The sequence below is a fragment of the Glarea lozoyensis genome (genome assembly GCF_000409485.1).
Source record: "Glarea lozoyensis ATCC 20868 chromosome Unknown GLAREA5, whole genome shotgun sequence".
Classification (NCBI taxonomy): domain Eukaryota; kingdom Fungi; phylum Ascomycota; class Leotiomycetes; order Helotiales; family Helotiaceae; genus Glarea; species Glarea lozoyensis.
Window position 1 is genome coordinate 1,108,188 of NW_007361000.1, and position 20,955 is coordinate 1,129,142.

Here is a 20,955-nt window from a genome sequence, read left to right on the forward strand (position 1 = left end):
TACATCAATGTTTGTCGACAAGGTATGCGAGAAGGTAGCAGTGGTTGTTAGGCAATCGGCACTCGCTTGTCACCTAGGATCAGTTCGAGACATACGAAAATCATATGCGCTGCTTCTACCTTAGGTACAGATACTTTGGCAGTTAGTGCAGGCGAGACTTCGCCCTACGGGTACCTAGTCTAAGCATGTATTTATTAGCAACAGAAAATGCAGATACAGAGTGTTGATTCCCCTGGTTTAGTCCATTTAAAGCGATAGGGGAAGTTTCTCAACAACCCAGAGCAAGCCCGATTTGGGTTGTGACGAATTATTGCAAGGGTTCCACGTTGCATACTAAGGAGCGTGAGGTACGGAGGTACATTTGCTTGGAGTACCGGCAACGACGAGGCGGGTTCAAGCTGTGATGCCTCCTGGGCCTGAGCACTGGCATTTCAAGGCCAAGAGGTTCGAGGTTGTGACATGCAAAAGGAAAAGCATATTGGTGAAGTTTCCGAGTTGATAATCGAGCAATATTCTCTTACCAGCATGGCAATATTGACTTTGGCATGCTTCTTTTGGTCAAGATATCTCATTGTTGCCCCAATCATCTTGCGAGGAGGCCATGGGGCATTGCCATGTGCTGCGAAATAGTTGCACAGACCTCTCGCACTGCAGTCGCGTGGCAGCCCATCTGCGACCCCTAAAACAAATCTCCATGAGAATCTTCAGCCCGGGTCGGATTTGAGCTTGGATCAAAATTGTTGCGGTGAGATGACTGCAGCAGATCAGGTATTGCTTGACAGAGATTTGCTTCTTCTTTGCGTTCAACCTGGTGAGACCCCCCATCTTTCGGTAACGACCTGATGTCGTACTGATGTCGGGTCCTGAGACATGATGGAAGTAGTTGTGTATTAATCAAGTTGATGTGCTCTAGAGTGTTGAGGATTGTTGATATTCTAATCATGGAACATACCCCTGACACTCGTCAACCGCCGTTACTAAAATCATGTTCTTCTTGGAGCTGCCAATACCATAATAGAGGTTGACGGATCTGCACCATCGCTATTTGGTAGGGCATCTTGAAATGAAACAGAGCTTTGCGGGCTCAAATATGCAGCTCCAAGTGCCCGTTTCGCTGCAGCAATCATCAGCGTCGCCTGTAGTATTCTGCAGTCGACGAGTTTATTTCGTCATCAGCCTCTTGAGTCCAAGTGGTCCATGGCGATGTGAAGGAGCACGATGCGGTCTATGCTATGATTTTCCGGGAGCTGTCCTAGCGTCCGCTTAGCCAAACGCAACGCAAAGATTGGACATTGGGATATCATTGGGGCGGTTGCAATTAAAGAGGGCGATACAGAGTACTCGAGTATATATTTTCCTTGATCATGTTTTGTTTTTGTTGTTTCGTTAAGATGTCCTGTTGCGGTATACCTACTGTAGGTAGTTCGCAGTTCTGGCTTGCTTTCTGATTGTACGATATTCTTGGACGCCCATTTGCATAGGAATGGTTACTGCGTCTAACGCCTCGTCGTCTGCATTCGAGAGTCAACTTTGATAGGATTCTAGGAGGTTGACGGATACCATAGAAACCACAAACACCCATCACGAGATGTGATGTGATGTCGTCTTTGCTTTAGCGCATGCCAGTACGAATAGCAGGAGAGACTGGCTGAGAAGACTCGAGGCAGCTTCTTGGCTACTTGATTACAAACGATTCAACAATAGAAACTATGGAGAAGACTTGCTGCTGGCCAAGAGACAACCGCGACTGGTACTGTGAGGGCGATTGATGTTTCATGGTTGAAACAAGTGAAGGTTGCTTTCTTGAATTCGGAGATGATTACAGAAGAGGCTAAGGATAATTTAAAGCTCGCCTGGCCGACGAGTCGACGACTGGAAGTCGCTGGGCAGCAACGTGACCGTCTTCCGCAAAGGGCGAACCAAGGTCGGCCATTTGAATGCTTGGATCTTGTGGGACATTGGCTGTCCGTCCAAGTTGAGGCTACCAACCGGGAAGCAGGACGACGTGTGCCACAGTTTTGCAGCTCGCGGGAGGAGGTACGACGCTGGTGCTGGCTCCCAGACTCTGTCTGGTCGATCTGGGAGTCGTCCATCACGCCGCGGGCAGTCAACAATGGAGCTTCTGTGACCTGACCGAGATATATTCTTTTTATGCAGACGAGGACTTTGGGTCTAGCTCCTTTTCCAGAAAGCGGTTTTTGGCATTGCGAGCAATGTTTCACACCGATGGAGAGCGGCCACACCAACAACTATAACAGAAATAGAAAGCAGACGCAGACTAGAGTATGAGATCGAGGAACGAGTCGACAACGGGGGTCGAAGGGTGTCACGGCCAACACGGGGGGAGGGAGGGGGTGCAACACTCGGGCCAAGGTTGGAAGGGTGAGACCTTCTAGCGCGGAGCTAGTGTGCTTCCAGAAGGCACCTCCCCTGTGGATAGCGGAGCTGCTCTAAGATCAGGCATGAATCAATGCCTCGAGCAGAACCCACAGGAGGAAAGCATGCCAGGCGTGGTTAAGGGCGATGACATGGTAATTTCGAGGGGGGACAGAATTTCATAAGAAAGTGTCTGCGCCCGGATCTTAGAGATGTCTATTGACTTTATTATTTGACTCTCCAAAACTTCTATTGACGTTCTGATCGACGTCTTGTTTGCTGTGCTTCTCCCTGTCTGTCTACGTACTCCGTTCGTTCCCCGTTACCGAGTCATCATCTCGCCCATGACCCATCGAGCCACCTCCCACCTCATATGATACCTAGGTACTGTCGACCCGCTCAGGCTACGTTCCTCCTCTCCTCGCAGCACCAGTCACTGGACTGGCCAGAGAACGCTTCACCTATCGCATCCGGTGGACGGCGCTCCAATATCCTCTGCACGAGATAGCCCAGTCCTGATACAAACATTACCGCGACATCCCACGCCACCGCCGCCCGCCCACGAGTCGATAGTCGCAGAACAAACTTCGCAAACGTGGAAAACAAATTGCGGTCGAGGATTGCTGGAACCCCCCGTCGCAACGTTCGGGCGCCCACACTCGTGCGTTAGCGAAGGCTCAGGCACAGTGTATATCCCCACGCTCGCCCAGCTGCCCCCAGCACAACTGCGTAGCAGACCGGCAACCAAAGGGAAACTTTTCGCTTTGGGACCAGGTACCTTGACTCGAACCCAAACCCAGAAAACCCGCGTCTGCACATCAGAAACTTTTGGAATTTCCTCATTCCTCATTCCACACTCCACACAAAAACACCTCACTCTCCCACGCCGCCCCCGACCAGCCCACGTCCGCAACCCTCGAACAATCGCCTTGTGCCTCTGCTAGGGTCGCGTACCGGTCCACGCTCATCCACCGAGGTCTCTCGACCAGAAGTCTGGTACCCGAAAACCTTCAGGACTTTGCCATTCGACATCGTCAACAACACGCCTTCAGTCCCGCATCCCTTGAGGCAGTAATTCACGTCGCTGTTGGAATTTCACCTCCCAGCAACGGTCGAACGTCCGCTCGATTCACTCGAAAATTTGGTATGTAGTGGCCCATCTGTTTGGGCTGGTGTCCTTGATTAGAGCTAACCTCCTATTGCCCTGCAGAATTTCTAGCAATAATATCAACCCGACTCCTCGACGCCGTACCCATCGACGGTAACACCTGAAAACTCAGACGGGATCCCATGCTCTCTTTAACCGCGATCTGCCATTAAACCGCCGCCTCTTTATCCTACCACGCAGCGTCCTCAAAACCTGCCTCCAGCCTGCAAAGTCGGATTTCGCAGCAGTGGTCTATCCACCCTCCTGCTTCACCGCTTCATTCAGTCCACGCGTTGAAAAACTGTGCAAGAGGAGTCTATCTAGCTGGTCGTCATAACCTTCGCCCGACACCGCACAAGAACGCCGTTCTCCAACGATACAGCAGCAGAGTTTTTGTCGCCGAAACCTCGAACCACATTTTGAACCCAGCCTAGATAATCGACAAGTCATTCTATCAGACGAACCTTTGGCTTGTGCCGAGAAAGCTGCATCAAGCCGCGACTCTCAAAGGAAAGCAAGACACCAGACGGGTTGTTGTGATACATCTATCGAGAACCAAAATTTTATTCCAAAAAGCTATCGCCACGACATCCGCTGTCTGACGCGCTTTCCGTTCTACACCCTCGCCTTTGTCGACCTGGAATTCTCCAAAAGTAACTGTTGCGCCTCAATAAACTTGAACGAGTCTACGTTTCAGCAAAAGACCACTCAGATTTAACCGGAGGCTCGGTCGCCCGTGCGTTTCTGATACTCTTGCCTATCAGCCATTCCACGACCCGTATTGGCGGATACCATTTAGCAGGGGATACAAAACTGAGGTTAGTCTAAATCCCATTTGATCTCGTCCCCGCCATTTACTACATGGGAGAGGGCACTCGGGTCGATGCAGCTTTACATACCTGCTATCCACTTTTACTCTTGTCCCAGTGTTGTTCGTCCACGACACGAGGATTGGCGGTGAACGTGAGCGGCTGCATTAACTGCCGCCATTTCGTGCACCCATATTTTGTATAATGTTCTGACCCCTTCTTAGGAGACACGAATCAAGGAAGATTATCACCTTCTTCAGCTTTAGCTACTCTTTTTTTTTAGACACGGCCGCATCTGAAGTCTCGCATTCTCTTCACCTTCATACTTTCGTCACATTTTGACAACCCATCGCGCCGAGGATACATATTCTGCCAGTGCTTTGTATCTTGAGCGACGGCTCCTTGCCGAGACATACCAGCAACTCGAGACATATCATCAGGTTCCCGACTTTCACCTGAACAGCTGGACGAACACTTGACCCGAGCGCCTAAAGTCCCTATATCCGTTCACCCCCTTCGTTGCTCCCTTCGGCTTTTGCCAGCCGACCAAATTCTACGTTGCTCTCGCTAGCATGGACATTAAGCAAATCGTGAATTCGAAAGGAGGAAAAGTAGCAGCGGCAGCAGCGGCGGCAGCCAGCGGAGCAGCACAAGACTTACAACTACTTCATTCAATTCAACAAGCCAACAATATGGCCCCAATGTCGGACACTGGCTCAGAGAGAGGCACTTCGCCTCATGATTCCGAGCGCTCACACTATTCCGGTCCTCGTTACGGTCCATCAATGACCAACATGAATGGTGGACCGAACTTGATGCGCTATCCTTCCCCGACTGCAATGCAAAACCCGATGCCAATGATGCAGCAGCCATATCAGCCCAACCCAAACTTCGAAAATCCTATGATGCAGCCGGAGCCTCCTCGACCTGCTCGCCAGACCACAGGCGAAGGAGCTCCAAAAGCATTCCCTTGTAGTTCATGTGGAAAGGGATTCGCTCGTCGAAGCGATCTCGCAAGACATGGTACGTCGCAAATTGAGATTCAAAACACATATCGATACTAATTTCTTCCCCAGAACGCATCCACACCGGTGTACGACCTCACGTCTGTGAACATCCCGGCTGTGGAAAGCAATTCATTCAGCGCTCAGCTCTTACGGTTCACATGAGAGTGCATACTGGAGAAAAACCACATATGTGTGAACGTTGTGGAAAGGTAAATTTACTTGCTTAGCTCATTTCTGTGGTTTACTAACAAGTCCTCAGCCCTTCAGTGATTCGAGCTCCCTTGCGCGACACCGACGTATACACTCAGGCAAGAGGCCTTACAAGTGCCCCTACGCAGATTGCCAGAAGACCTTTACTCGCCGAACCACTCTCACTCGTCACCAAAACCACCACACTGGAACAGTCGAGGAGGCAGCTGCAGCAACAGCGGCAGCCTTAGCCACCCGAAGTACTCATCCAGGAAGACAACGTTCAGATGGTGAGCCCTACTCAAACACCGGTTCTCCCATGTCTACACCCTCTCCTCTTCAACGTACACAGTCAGCGTCGCCGAACTCCGAACTCGCACCCATGAATCACATGCCGCGCCACCCACAAGAGTTTCAATACATGAACACCAGTTCGTTACCTGGACATCTACGTGGTGACTATCCTATTCAAAACCAGCCGCCGCAAACAACGGCGCCGTTTGCAACCAACATGAGGCCAACTTCACATCCAACTGGTTACGGCCCTCCGCAAGTTCTCGAGCCTCCCGCTAACTCAGAACAACGTCAAGGCGGCAGTGCTGGTAACAGTCCCCACATGAGTAATGCGGGATGGGCATCACCATCACAAAATATGCCATCCCCATCGCAAGGCAACTACGTGTATCCAGATCCAGATCCATATAACCAAGGCCAGATGGGTCAGATGTACTATGGCACATCCAATGTTCGAAGACCTCAAAGCACTGAACCAGACGGATATGATGTCAAGCCACGGATGAACGAAATGTGGGCAACTGCGCAGTAGTAGTTGCACATGTCAATGCCCATCTTGGTTGCAGTTAGGGTGTTTTGAGAGATCTTTCGAGTTCCGGCGGACTTTTTTACTTGACCATTCCAAAATTGTATTCCTGATACCCTGTACACCTCTTCAAAAATAATAATCGACGGGCTCGCATTCGTTTTTTCATTTGTTATTCTGGCGTTGAGATATTTGTGGGAAGCGTTGCATCATATAGAGGTTACCCAGCACTCCACAACTCAAAAATTGGCTGTCGTGCCATTCCTATGCTCTCCTTTTCCTTTAGCCGCGCTAGACAAAGTTTGCTCTCGTTTTTTCTTTTGTTCGGGTAGCCTGAAGAATGGCTGGAGGGGATTTCTTGCTATAGACTACTTGTTCCTCACTCTAGCTTTGGCTTTTTCTCTGGATTAGAAAGGGATGCGATTTCCTGCTCTGGCTTTTACGGTATGGGAAGGCGAGTGGCTGAGAGTGGCCTGGAGTGGGTATGCAAAGGATTTTAGGCCGTAGTTAATGAGATCTGTACAAAATAGGAGAATTCTAAAAAGCTGGGAGTTTATGACATGACGCGTCCCATTTGTGATTTACTTACCTTCCATCTGACGCTTTCTTTCTTTGTGTCAAGGTAACTTACCTTGCCTCCGTCCACCAACCTAATATTGTTTCACGTCTCCGCTGTCTCGCTCCGCCTTTTTCCTTTTCTCAACCGCTGGAAAAAGGAATGACTGAGATAACAGGCCGCGGGAAGAAAGCGATCTATGCGATTTGCCGCCATATTAAGCCATGCTTTTGGCAACGGCTTTCAAATCCGGGCCAGTTTGGTTTGGAACTTTGCAATGTTGGTAAGGAAGTGGAGATGAGCTTTTGTCGAACAAGTTAGACTGCTAAATAGAGTCGGAAGGGAACTTCTACACTTTACAATACCTTAGCTTGAGCGACACATGCGGGAAGGATTCTGACAACAAGTTATGCAGTTTGATGATGTAATATTTTAAGCTTTTGCTGCAGCCCGTCTAACATGATTTACGGATCCCAATGATGTACTGTACCCAAAACGCAGCCATCCACCCCACGACGAGAAACCAACTCCCTACCTCACGATTTACCATTAACCCCTTTTCTTTCCAACTTCCCCTCCGTCCGCTCAACATAATCCACGAGAGCTTCAATCGTGCATACCTTCAACCCCCACCTCTTGCCAAAAGCTACACAGTCATCCCTCCTCATCATTCCCGCTTCCTTCCTCTCTGCCTTCCCCTCAATCTCCTCCCCATCAATCACCATCTCAGAGATAACACTGACCAGCGGTTTACCCGCTAATCTGCAAAACTCAACCGCCGCCTCAGTATGTCCCGTTCGTTCCCTTACACCACCCGCCTTCGCCCGCAATGGAAATACATGTCCGGGTCTCCTGAAGCTCTCGCGCGTCACCGATGAACTAGCCAGAGTGCGACACGTCAGTGCCCTATCATGCGCGCTGATGCCAGTGGTCGTGAGAGGAGAATTCGCGTCAATTGATATGGTATACGCCGTTCGCATCGGGTCTTCACTCGATGTGACCATCTGTGGGAGATCGAGCTTGTCGCAAAGAGATGGGGGAATGGGCGTGCAGATTAATCCGGATGTGTGACGAATCATGAAGGCCATCTTCTCGGTCGTTACGTCGCTGCCGGCTATTATGAGGTCGCCTTCGTTCTCGCGGGAGAGGTCGTCGAGGACGACTATGAATTCGCCATTTTCTGGCCATTTGTTAGACGGTGGGGTAGAAAGAGGGGTGTGGGAAGGAGGAATTACTGAACGCTGCGATTGTATCTTCTATACTATCAAACTCGTGTGCTATATCTGGGAGTGGCATTCTGGCGCAAATATCGTATACTTCGTTTGTTCAATCGAGAAAGGAAATAGCTGCCCCGCTTGATGCCGGATGTTCTTTCAATGGGTTGAAGGTGGGGTAGAGTTTGCGTGATTATGCCTCGGAGGACGCTTTCTCAATTCAAGCAACGAAATAGTAGCAACAACAAATTTTGGGATAAGTTCAAGGTTATGTACAGATCGTCGGAATATATGCCGAAAAGCGACCCAAATATATGGAATATGGATGAGCCGATCTTGCATGAGTGTGACGGTCAAAAATGTAGTCAAGGGTCCTTCCGACGCCGGGGTCTCGGCTCCCATCGACCGCCTCGAGCTTACTCATATGCATTCCAAAGCAACGACAAACCATTGGCAATTCAAGTTAATTTGCTAAGGATACACAGTAATCAATCTATCTCCTTCGTTTGGATATTGCAAGGAAACTGTTCAGATTTGACAACTCCTTGGTTCGTTAGTACTCCTTCCTCCTACATTACCTCACGATATCATTGTCATTCTCCCAAGAGATCATCAAAATAGAGAGTCTTTATGGCGCTGTAGAAGTGTCTCTTCTCTCAGGAATTCATAGAATCAAGGAAACTATAAGTACAATCAGGTGACATAGAGGACTAGATCTTTCTTCTCTCGTTGCTGCATACAGCTTTCCAGTTTGACAAAATAATTAGTAAGTGCCAGCCAGTTATAACACAACATCTATTCCAGTAACCCGACAAAATAGCTTGTAATAGTAAGAGGCATCTCGACTACTTGAACCTGCGCAGAACCTTAACTTCCTATGAGATAACTGGGTTCGAACCTCGATCTCTGGCATTTTTCATTGATTTATTGTTCAAGTTGATAGCTTTTGTCACTTCATCCTCGCATTATAAAAATAGGTCTAACTTTACAAAACAAAGATAAACGTGCGAAACTCCCATATAAATTTAATCAGTATTCTTCTGTATAGTCAATCCTGAAGCATTGAGAGGACAAATAGGTACCTCTATGCAACGACTGACGTTCAAACAAGCATGGTACGACAGCATATTCTCGAAACTGTGCTACGTAGATCTCGGCTCGGCTCGCATAGAGCACCTCCGATAACGATGGTCTTCCTAAGCAACATCAACCAATATAGCATTGGGAATCCGACACCCATGCAACTCAACTCTTCGCTGAGGTGATAAACGCATACGAATATGGCAACTATCCCACGGACAACGCCATCGATCCGAAGCCTCAACCTCCTCCTCCGCACAGCGCCACGATTCGCGCAAACACAATACCGCAGACATACAACCGCTTCTGCCAGTGGCGCGAAATCGTCAGTCAACCCGGAGGAGGTATCACACTTCAATGCCTTAGCATCAACATGGTGGGATCCTCACGGGTCTTCGAGGTTACTACATCTCATGAACCCTTTACGCCATGATTTCATACGAACTTGCCACGCCTCGCAACCCACACCCGTCGCAAAGGAGGGACTGAGATATCTGGATATTGGCTGTGGAGGAGGTATATTTGCAGAGAGCGCAGCGAGGTTAGGGAGTGTAAAAAGTGTTACGGCCGTGGATCCGAGTCCAGAAGTTTTGGCGGTTGCGAAAGCACATGCCAGACAGGATCCTGGGTTAGCTGCAAAGTTGACATATCTGAATGTTTCTGTTGAAGGGTTGCCAGCGCCCAAAGGCCTCCAGGATCAGTACGATGTGCTTTCACTGTTTGAGGTTATAGAACATATCACCCACCCTGCGCAATTTCTGGATGCGTGTACGCCATTTGTCAAACCTGGAGGGTGGATTATTATGAGTACGATTGCGAGGACGTGGACGAGCTGGGTTACTACAAAACTTGTCGCCGAGGATATCGCCGGGATCGTACCCAGGGGAACGCATGATTGGGAGAAGTACATTAATGAGGATGAGCTGAGGGGCCATTTTTTGAAGGAGAGGGGATGGAATAGTCCGAGGGTTATGGGGGTCGTTTACGTGCCTGGCCTTGGGTGGAAGGAGATTAGTGGGAGTGAGAAACTGGGCAATTACTTCTTCGGAATTCGCAAAGACGAATGAAGGAGGATGTGTTGAATTGTGTGATAGGAACTGTACAAATGATGGGGTAGATAAGGCTCCAATGGTTGTACATATGTATATATAGCATGTAAGAAAACCCCCGAGACATGTATACAAGAAAGAGAGAATTACCTTTGGCTCTTTTTAACTGTTGTACATGAAATGATGGGAGTCGCTACAACCAAGTTGTAAGCTTATATCAAACCTCAAAGATTTAGTAAATTAAAAGTCTGATATTTAAGATATCATAAGAGATCGAAGATTTCATAGTCTCTACAAATGCAAATAGAGTCTAAATCGGTTTAATTGGCTCGTGTTGTCATACAAATAGCCAGTCTGCCAACTATTGTGCCAGGGTGAGCAAACACTTGTCTTTCTGTCTGCAGGCTAAGCTCAGAACAAATTAAATTGCCACACTTAAAAACAGTTTACAGCACATCATCCCAGTCTCACTTTCTTCCATACCCTCACACACTCCTGTAAGTCCACTGCGAGACTTCCACTAGCTGCCGTTACCGAGTTCGCAATAACAGCAACCATCAAACTCGCAAAAGCAAAAGGAACAAGATCTCCCTTCAAAGCCAAATAATCAGCTTTCCGCATCCCTCCGTCGTCAACAAGTCTCTTCCAACTGTCCAACATACTGCCTATCTCGGCAGCATAGCTAGCATCACAAACCATCCTCCATAGAGTAACTTCTACAGCTCTCCTGAGATCATGACTCTCTTGGACATGACCCTTTTCCTTCAGCCAACCCAGAAAGTGATTAGCCACAAGACTAGCATTCCATTTCGGACTTTGAAGCGCTTCGACGATTCTTGTTTCAGCTCGTTGAGCATCTCTTCTTCTTTTAGCATTCATCTTATCGACATATTGATCGTGGGTTCTCATTTGACGTTCCGCAGCAGCTTTTGCTCGATCGGCTGGTGAAAGAGATGTCTCATTCATCAACGCTCGAGAATTCTCTCGCATCTGTCGAAACGACGCTTCACGTTCCTCTTCGGCGTCGTTATATTGTGTGCTCCATTCGGGTGTTAGGTCTTCGGCTACCACAGAAAGAAGGACCATGATGCCGCAGGGTATTGTGTCTTTCTAGGGAGTTGTTAGATGTGTTATTGATCCACTATGGAAAGACTGACTTTGGCAAAGGAAAGAATCTCTGGAGAGATTTTGTAGCTCCACAGGACTGTTTGCGAGGTTGTTCCTAATGCTGTGATGGTACTTGCAAACCAAGTTCCAGTTGTGTTTGGAAATACCTCACTGACCTCCAAATGCTGTATGTCGAATTCGTCGAACAGATCCGAATCAGAGCTATCTGGAATGGCAGTCGTGATGCCGAGAGAACCAATTTGACATCTGAGATCTATTGTAACATCTTCCGCGTCGGGAATGTACTTGTCAGTCTTGCTTGTTTTACAAACTTCATCATCTTCTTTCGGTTGATTTTCAACTGGATCCGCAACACCTGCGGTCATTTCCCCTTTCTCAGTGACATCGTCGCTGTTCTGTGTTTCATTTTTAGTGGTCGAATCGACACTTTCGACTGTCACTCCTGCGCCTTTTATGAGAACCCAGTATGGAGGTAGAGAGGCAGGGTCTCTCATTCCCCAGTCGGAAGACCATCGGACAGACAAGGAGAGATTCCCGTCCGAATCATCTAACGGTGCCACAAATAAGACAGCTTCTTCCTCGTTTGGTGAACGAAGGAGTACTGTTCCTACCGGCACCCATAAACCGCTCGCTCGCAGCATACGGAATCCCACAGGGTCCGGAACTCCTCCAAGATCTAGAAGAAAAGAAACGAGCTCCTCGAAGCCAATTTCGGCTTGAGGCTGCCTAAGTTGATCTGCGTAATCAATCCTCTGGGTCTTCAGCCCAATAGCATGGCATTTCCAGTTGAAGGTTGTCCATGTCCCACCTGGTATCTCACTTGGGTGACGGCTCAAGCTCCAGTACTCGGCGCTATGTTCTTCTCGATGTAAAGGGGCTATAGTATAGCGAGGAAGCTCGACTTCTATAACATGATTGACTATATCACCTCTTGTGATTCCAGCAAGGCGACCATGGCGAAGCGCACGCCTGACTTTAGCTAGAGTGACAAGAGTGGAACATGTATTGTAGATGATCGGCGCAACACCAAGCACTGCGATGGGCACACCAAAATACGTGATCACATCAGGACCCGACACCATTGCAAGTCGAGATTGCAAGTCGCAAGCGCAGAAAGAGGCGAAATATTAGCAGCGCGAGGACCGCAGTACGCAAAAAGACTCAACGCAACAGCCGTCGCAAGTGTAATACTACGGAGAGTCGCATCTCGAAATATACTTGATGGCCTCTGCCCAAGTTCAGCTGGCGCTGGAAGGGTTCAACATAGCTGCAGGTACCACCCGTTCTGGGGCGGGGACAGGCGCACGGCTTCCGCCTCCAGCCTCGCTCCCAAGTGCCGCAGAAAACCTAGGTAGGGATGAATTCCAATATGGGGGTGGAGGGAGGGACAAATGATGTATGAAACCCGACGTTAAGCATGTGAATGACGCAGGTCGTCCCATAAAGCATTTGTCTGTCATGGACGTCGTATCGACATGCAATGATAATATCAAAGAGCAGGTTATTCGAACTCTTTATCATGTCAAGAGAAACTAAAAGTCATTACGAGTCTTGGTGGCACTTGTCAGGCATCTTAGCGTGCTGCACCGCGCTGGTGCGGTGCACTACAGCAGCAAGGCGAAGGCTTTCTCAGACTCCGCCTGCCATCGACTTCAACACGTCAGCTTCACCCACACTCTTTTCTTCGTCGTTCTTTACGGTGTCAACCGATTGAGAACCATGATTGAACGGCCATGTATCAAATCCTCCTCATTGCCTTCTTCTTGATCTCAATCGCGACCGCTCAATACCCTCCCATCTCGAACCTCACAACAATCCTCTCGCCGGTCGATGGAAACATAACAATCTCCTACAAATCACCGCCAGCAGGCACCTGCAAGACCGCTTTTCCAAATCAGCAGCAGTATACAGGCTGGGTGAATATACCGGGAAGTTATTCGACCAACACGTTCTTTTGGTTCATTGAAGCCCGCGATCCGACAGACAAGCTTACAATATGGCTCAATGGAGGACCTGGTTCGAGCTCGATGATCGGGCTGTTTACGGGAAATGGACCTTGTGAGGTTGTTGAGAATGGCCGAGGGAAGTTCATCACCAGGGCCAGAGAGTTTGGTTGGGACAGAGGGTCGAACATGCTGTACATCGATCAGGTACGTCGATTTTGTTTGCGTTGCACAAGCCCAAGCGTGATCGAAAAATATTGTCTTTGGACATCGACCGGATTTGTAGACTGGGCATAAAGGAGACAGAATCCGGGCTCAAGATGCCATGCCATAGTCTATTGTACTGTTCCCCCTTCTGAAGCTATAGCTGACCTTGTTGAAGCCAAACCAAGTTGGATTCTCCTATGATACTCCCACCAATTGCTCGCTCGATCTTATGACTTCGAACATATACACTCCGTCGCAGGCACTTCCAAAGTCACAGCCTGCATATACTTTCCTAAATGGCACGTTCAGTTCGTTGAACCAAAACAACACCGCAAACACTACAGCCATTGCTGGAATGGCAATTTGGCATATGCTCCAGGGATTCTTAGGAGCATTTCCACAATACCGGCCAAACGATACGGCCGTTGGTGTCCACTTGTTTGCGGAGAGCTATGGAGGAAAATATGGCCCTGCGTTTGCAACACTATGGACGCACCAAAACAGACTACGATCCAATGGTACTCTGTCCCAAAATGGAACCATCGATATCAAGCTCGCCTCTCTCGGTATTGTGAATGGATGCGTGGACGATCTTATACAAGCTCCTTACTATCCAGCTTTTGCAATGAACAACTCATACAATTTCGAGGCCCTCAACCCTACTAGAGCTAGCCTCGCAGCTGCAAGCTTTTCCGCTCCTGGAGGCTGCGCACAACTGATCGCTACTTGTCGCACAGCTGTCGCTAGTCAAGACCCCGAAAATGACGGAGATGTGGCCGCCGTCAATAAAGCATGTCAAACTGCATACTTGAGCTGCACTCAAAATGTAATGCAGCCCTACGCAGACTCCGGTCGAAGTTATTACGATATAACGCACTTTCTCCCCGACTCGTTCCCACCAAGCACGTATTTAGAATACTTAAATACTGCGGAGTTCCAGGCTGCTATTGGATCTCCTGTCAATTACACAGAAACCAATACTCAGGTTGTCAATGCCTTCACGTCCACAGGAGACTATGAGCGTCAAGCCCTGGTTCCTGATCTTGCCGCCCTTCTTAGATCTGGAGTTCGGATTGGGTTCATGTACGGGGACCAAGATTATATATGTAATTGGCTCGGTGGTGAAGCTATCTCCTTAGCCGTTGCTGCCCAAACATCCGCGTCGTATGCATCGCGCTTCCCGGCTGCTGGATATGCTCCTATCATCACAAATAGTTCTTATGTTGGAGGTGCAGTGAGGCAATACGGAAATCTGTCATTTAGCCGTGTCTACGATGCCGGACATGCAGTTCCAGCTTACCAACCCGAGACGGCCTTTGAGATCTTCGCTAGAATCATGTCAGGGACCTCGGTTTCCACTGGCGAGATCATCAACCCTTCCGTGTACAACACAAGTGGTACCCCGAATTCCACCTACACGCAAACCCTCCCTGATGCTCCATCGAATACCTGCTACCTTCGTAATGTCGGATTGACGTGTAACGAAAATCAAAAGAACATGATACTTGCTCAAAAGGGAACTGTTATCAATGGCGTCCTCTACTCCAATTTGGAAGAATACAGCTCAATTGCCTCCTCGGCGGCTGTAGCTGTGCCAACCAATGCGGTTGGCACTTCAACAGTTTCTTTCACTACGACGCAAGTCCTAACAGGTCTTTTCACGGCTACTGCAACACCAAGTCCAACTAGGAAGTCTCTAGGCCTCTCCAGTTCTCCTAACCTTGCGACACTTGGGAGCTTTATACTTGGTGCTTTTATATTACTGCTCACTTGAGCACAACATGCATATACACGCAATGCAAACTAAAATCATCATGGGGCGCGTTTCATGATAATTTCTTTGAATACAAACAGGCGGCGTGCTCTTAACAATCATTTGAACTTTGAGCTAGCAGAGATAGAAACATATAGGGTGAAGCAGCTGAGGGACGACTGTAAAACCCAGAAAGCACACTACAAGAGGGGTATCGACCGACGTTAAACAGAAGGTATGTGACGTCAATCGGAGTATAGAAGTGGTCGATGAACATAATTTTGGTACCTTATTCGCATTATACCCAGCATTGCTCAATAGAGCATTGGCAGACTGCAATTGTGGATTTGGTAGGAGTAGAAGTGAGAGTAAAAAGGATATCTTATATTAATGAATAATAAATCATACATTATCCAAATCATAAGAATGTTGACCAATCTCCATTGTAGTCCTTGTATATTTAGGAAATGAGAAAAAGCTAGGGATAACAGAAGGGCGAAGACTATAGACTCGACAAAGAAAGACTACTTCTCACCTGCTTACTACAAGATAGCAACTAATCTGTCAAATCATATCTCACTTGACAAGCGCTTCGTTTCCAGCAATTTCATAAATAAACCTCATAGCATTTCGAGAATTCGAAATAGATAAATAAAACTTCTCCTGATTCAGATCCAAAATCTCTTTTATTATTTATTGACTCATCCTAGATGATGGTGTTTTCCGCAGTCCAGCGTCGGTGGGAACCAAACCCGGATACCAATGTCACTCTCAAGAGATCAATGATAGTGCCTCTCCTCCGCAACACCCTCGCCCTCAAAACCATAACCACCCCCACCACCACCACCAATATCCAGATCCCCAATCATATCAACACTAATCCCCATATGATACGCAAGCGCCACCTTGCCTGACTCCGCAATATCGTCCGCCATCGCCAGTGCATCCGGATCACCATGCTGAGCAAGAGATTCGATTGCAACGAGGAAATCATTGGGGTTAGTAAGATCCAAACCTGCCGGGAGTAGTCCTCTGGCTTCTAGCATCGCTTGGTTGCGGAGTCGTCTTCTCATGTCCATGTCCTCCATCATCTGCGCGTCTCGTACGGCTTGTTCATGTTGCATGTGTTCAATGTGGTGGCATGGTCTTTGATGAGCTGGATGCATGGGCATGTTCATCGGTGACATGCCAGGATGTCTTTCCATGAAGGAAGGGGGGTGACGTCGTTGGAATGGTGGTCCACGAGGATACATGATGGTTGCTTTTGTTGCTGTTTTCGAAGATTAAGCGTGTAAGAAGTTGAATTCATACAAGGGATTATGTGCAGACTTCGAAGTCAAATATTTCTTAAGGAGTTGGAAGAACGATGAGAAGCTCGGAATTGATGGATGAGGGATGCTGGAAGAGGCAGAGACGTGGTATATTTATGAACAGTGAAGGGGTAGATGCTCGAATCATAGGTTCTTGATAGACGTGAGTAAACAGAGAAAACATTGTAATCAGAACACCAGAACAGTCCGGATCTTATTGGAAACGATCCTCGGAAACTTCCGATAAGTAAAATGATGGACATCAACGACCAGATCCTTGAACCATTCGACAAGTTCGTGTGAATGGATTACATAGCCGTAGAATATATATCGTACAGCAAGCGTTACGGGAGTGGGAAACCAGCTCAACAAATACCTAGGTACCAGTCGCAACTCAACTAACTCGTACGGATCATTTCAGGCTCATTGATAGACACGTGCAATATCTTTCCTTCTGGAAATGCCATACCTTATAATGCTGGTTGTCGGCAATAGATCTCACACAATTCACAAGTATCCAAAACAGGAACTGTGAAATGCAATGAATAACATATAATTTATAATTTGTATTCAAAGATGGAAATGACCATCCAATTAACAGATCTATATATTAAGGCGACTTGGGAGTGGTAAAGGAGACCAATGAAAGCTACAGACACGCAGATTACTACGTCAAGCAGACCTACCTGCCCTCCGGAAGCCCTGTGCCAAGTTTGACATGTTTCAAGCTGCGCAACCGCATTACAGAGGTTACAACTTTCGTCAGGTAATGCTTGTAGGTCACAATAATCTGGTGCCGAGGGCAAAATCTCGACGAACAATACTAGGAAGACTGTTTGAAAAACTCTGAGTATGAGTTAGCTTACTTCCATTTTCGGTGTCATGCTATGAAATACAAGAAGACTCAAAATTTATCAGATCTAAGCCCTGTCACAGGCATTCTCATCAATACCAACGTGTGGCTATGTTGACCGTCGTGATAAAATTGATCATCATTTAATTGAGTCGGCAAATATGGAATCAGGTGGGGTGAAGCAAGAATTGACATACCACAAGTAGGATTGTTTTGCGTCTGATTATGAAACTTTCCAGATTTCAAATGTGCAAGCTTTGTAACCCTGTGTCACCCAAGTCAGCATTGTTTTCAGTCATCAAGGCGATGAAATTTTGGAACAAGTGATAAGCATTTTCAGCAAGAACATCCTCGCCATATATACCCGAAGGCTGGTACGACATATGCTTGTCGTTGTAAGTTAGATCATCATAATGCTGTAGAGCTGTGATGAGTGGAAAAAGTTAAATCTCTTACATGAAAGTGCTGGTAACAAGCCCAATACAGAAGACGCTGAAGTATCCAATGCTAAGTGTGGCCTGCTTACAAAATTAGAATTCGTTCAAAAATAATAAAAAAGAGTTTCATGGTGTGACCACAGATATCAGTTGGCATGAATGGTTTAATTTGATTTGTGTCAGCATCGGTTTCCCGAATCAGACTCGTCATCTAAAATGCTCATCATAGAAGTGGTGTGTACATGAAATACAGGAAGTATGCTGGACCTACCATATATACAAGATCACCCCGGCATGAACGCCTGGGCTACCTCCGACAGAGGTTCAGCATAGCTGAGAACCAGTCAGTATCCGTCCTCGGAAGAAACAACCATGGAAATGTGAATGTGTTTGAGACTGTGATCAGTGGGCGAGGTTTTCTAGGCCTGCCGCAAAGAGGCATCTCCTTCATAAGCCAGCCCCGAATTCGAGTACTGTCGGAGCCCAGTGCCAATTCATCCTTTAACAGTACGATCTATGCCAACTAGACTATGTGAAAATTGTGCCTCCTACCTGATGGTTTGTATACCTGTTGTTCGAATGGGTCAGCATCGAAATTCGTGTCTTGATACCAGATAATGTGGAGATAGGGTAAAGGTAGCTCAGAAATAGCCATTTGTTGACTTCAAAGACTTGTGATCTCAGTCGGTAATTTCCAGCGTGCAAAGCACGAGTTGTTCATCACAGCCATAAAGGTGTCGGAGGAGAAAAAAATGCGTACATACAATTCACGGCCAGCGCAGGCCGACAGCAATTTTACTCATAAAAGTACCTTCCACATGAGTTCAGATCTGATATACTGTTAGCACGAGTTGTGGGAATGGGCGCGTCCAATGTGCAGAGATAGATCTGTGATTCAGACTGACGTATACAATAGTTTCATTCCCCTTGGGGTCAAAGACTCTAGTTTGCGGTTGTATGTGTGTCATCATAATATGGTGGAGTGTATTTGGAAGCTTGTATTACTTACAATTGACGGGTTTGCATCGCTGTCAGAAGCAGCCATGGTGAGTATTCACATTGTTGTTGGAAAACAGTGTTGTTTATTGGAGATGGAGCAAGAGCTTGAGGTTCAAAAAAAATTCTGGAAGTGGGCGGCTTAGCGCGACAAGAGTAGGCTAGCCAGTATAGGTTAGTCGCACCCTCATCCACATCCCTGCTCTGTCAAGTGTGGCTGAACACAACAACCCGTCATGAGTGGCGACGACTTGATTTCCCCCGGGCCATCTTCAACTGCAACTCTGCAAAACAACAATTTAAATTGTATTCATCATGGCGCCTGCCGGGGGAATATGGGCTCCTATAGCCCTTAGAGTCCTCAAGTAAGTTATGTCAAGCAAGTGGCAGGCTCTCTGCTGTTTGCCATTCATTCCCCACTGCCAGAGACGCAAGTACTAATACATCACCAGGCATGCGTTCAAGAAGACTCAAAATCTTGTGAAGGCAAGGCTTTCCAAGATATCTCAACCATTACAACAAGAACTACAACCTATCCTCCTACGAAATGCACCACGTCAACCCATAAACCGTGCAGCACTCCTGCGTCAAAGCAAAGGAAGATGGTACACGACTCACAGTACCATCAATGCTTCGGTTCGTCGATTCATGAGCACTGGGGGACAAAAGGCTGCCTCATACAACCGCGCCTCGTTTCCTTCATCAGCCACTGCCACTGCTGTGGGTAGATTGACCACTCGAGCTCCATTCTCCTCGACGTTACGCCCAAATCTCACTGGAGGTGCCTTTCCTCGGTCCGCGGGCGGCTATAGTCTAGGAGGTGCTGGTGGGCGAACTGGAGCCCGAAATTTCTCACACACACCAGCGGCACAAGCTCAGGTCGTAAACAATGTGTCTTTAGCCGTCAGAGCCTTTTTTCTTTCTGGTCAGAAAGTCCAGTACGATGGACAAAACAGGTTTGGCGAGAAGAGATACCGAGCTGTGACGAAGCTGCAAAAAGAGGCGGGCCGCAAAATGGATTCGATTCCACGACACACCCCAGGTTCTTACATTGACTTCCAAGTGAGCCCAACCATTACCGCTCTGACCACGCTCAGCGGAACGTTTGCGAATAACACATCCGTCGTTGCACCTCACCTGAACACAGAAGGGTTCCTAGATGTCCTGTCGGTTGACTTCGCTAGGGCACTGAAAGATTTTGCTGCCACCATGAACGACTTGAAACGTCTTGCTACCCTCGGTGATCTGGCAGTTACTCTTGAGCCCAACAACATCCTGCGTGTCAGATTCCCAGGCTGTGATGCGGAAACCATCGAGGACTTGTGTGACGAGGCAGGTGTTCAGCGAGGCATTATCCATGAAGACAAAGATTTCGATGATAGTGTAGGAGGAAATGTCGCGCTGATGTTCCCGTTCGCGTCTACATCAGAACACACCCTGTCTTCGCCAGGCGGTTCGTTACGTTCCCAGACGGGCCTTGACTTCGAGGATGTTGACGAAATCATCGAGGAAAATCCTTGGCTCGAAGGCTACGAAAGCATGGATGGATCCAGTGATGGCGAGTCGGTCTACTTCAGTAAACCTAGTGAAATCCAAACAAGCTCATCTAATTATGAAGGTCTGGAAGGCATCTACCGGTTTATCGAGCAGTGCGACAATGCACGCCAAATACAATAAATTTTCTTTTGTCTTCAGTTATGTTGTGATGTTATTTAGGGATCTGGAATACTGGGAATTTTGATATAGCGTCTGGAGTGGGAAATACTTGGCGCTCATTAGCGCACGTGAGATACACTCGTTGGATTGTACACTCGTATTAGGCAGTCAATTGAGTTTTTGTACAAATCTATATTCTCTGGAGATAGTGATTGTTCCCTTATTTTGAGGTGCTACAAATCACGGGCTCATCTGAATTGGGCGTAGATTGTATCTCGAGTTACCTGAGCATAGCATACCTACTATTTAGCGACGCGACACAAGCAAAATGTATGAAGTTCTTTGGAAGATTAAATTATGCGTTTGATTGTAATTTATGCTCAGACGCTAAATCGCTTGAAGGAATGACAGACAGAACTCATATA

At 47.6% G+C, this 20,955-nt stretch overlaps 8 protein-coding genes across 8 annotated transcripts; 5 read left to right on the plus strand and 3 right to left on the minus strand.

The window, feature by feature from the left end:
• Positions 1-1,815: 1,815 nt before the first annotated feature.
• GLAREA_04557 (uncharacterized protein) lies at positions 1,816-2,133 on the plus strand (the record flags this gene model as incomplete). Its single annotated transcript, XM_008086934.1, has 1 exon — positions 1,816-2,133. One exon carries the CDS (start codon positions 1,816-1,818, stop codon positions 2,131-2,133), a length of 318 nt encoding a protein of 105 aa, XP_008085125.1.
• Positions 2,134-4,904: 2,771 nt separating this feature from the next.
• GLAREA_04558 (C2H2 and C2HC zinc finger) lies at positions 4,905-6,354 on the plus strand (the record flags this gene model as incomplete). Its single annotated transcript, XM_008086935.1, has 3 exons — positions 4,905-5,355; positions 5,409-5,548; positions 5,599-6,354. The coding sequence occupies 3 exons, from the start codon at positions 4,905-4,907 to the stop codon at positions 6,352-6,354; spliced, it is 1,347 nt and encodes a 448-aa protein (XP_008085126.1).
• Positions 6,355-7,440: 1,086 nt separating this feature from the next.
• On the minus strand, positions 7,441-8,200 carry GLAREA_04559 (YrdC/RibB; the record flags this gene model as incomplete). Its single annotated transcript, XM_008086936.1, has 2 exons — positions 7,441-8,084; positions 8,140-8,200. The coding sequence occupies 2 exons, from the start codon at positions 8,198-8,200 to the stop codon at positions 7,441-7,443; spliced, it is 705 nt and encodes a 234-aa protein (XP_008085127.1).
• Positions 8,201-9,398: 1,198 nt separating this feature from the next.
• GLAREA_04560 (S-adenosyl-L-methionine-dependent methyltransferase) lies at positions 9,399-10,265 on the plus strand (the record flags this gene model as incomplete). The annotated part of the gene is made up of 1 exon (XM_008086937.1): positions 9,399-10,265. One exon carries the CDS (start codon positions 9,399-9,401, stop codon positions 10,263-10,265), a length of 867 nt encoding a protein of 288 aa, XP_008085128.1.
• Positions 10,266-10,703: 438 nt separating this feature from the next.
• On the minus strand, positions 10,704-12,457 carry GLAREA_04561 (uncharacterized protein; the record flags this gene model as incomplete). The annotated part of the gene is made up of 2 exons (XM_008086938.1): positions 10,704-11,357; positions 11,405-12,457. 2 exons carry the CDS (start codon positions 12,455-12,457, stop codon positions 10,704-10,706), a joined length of 1,707 nt encoding a protein of 568 aa, XP_008085129.1.
• A 651-nt stretch (positions 12,458-13,108) lies between these two features.
• Positions 13,109-15,299, plus strand: GLAREA_04562 (alpha/beta-Hydrolase; the record flags this gene model as incomplete). Its single annotated transcript, XM_008086939.1, has 2 exons — positions 13,109-13,525; positions 13,701-15,299. 2 exons carry the CDS (start codon positions 13,109-13,111, stop codon positions 15,297-15,299), a joined length of 2,016 nt encoding a protein of 671 aa, XP_008085130.1.
• Positions 15,300-16,057: 758 nt separating this feature from the next.
• On the minus strand, positions 16,058-16,531 carry GLAREA_04563 (uncharacterized protein; the record flags this gene model as incomplete). The annotated part of the gene is made up of 1 exon (XM_008086940.1): positions 16,058-16,531. The coding sequence occupies one exon, from the start codon at positions 16,529-16,531 to the stop codon at positions 16,058-16,060; it is 474 nt and encodes a 157-aa protein (XP_008085131.1).
• Positions 16,532-19,189: 2,658 nt separating this feature from the next.
• On the plus strand, positions 19,190-20,551 carry GLAREA_04564 (uncharacterized protein; the record flags this gene model as incomplete). The annotated part of the gene is made up of 2 exons (XM_008086941.1): positions 19,190-19,239; positions 19,327-20,551. 2 exons carry the CDS (start codon positions 19,190-19,192, stop codon positions 20,549-20,551), a joined length of 1,275 nt encoding a protein of 424 aa, XP_008085132.1.
• Between the last annotated feature and the right edge of the window lie 404 nt (positions 20,552-20,955).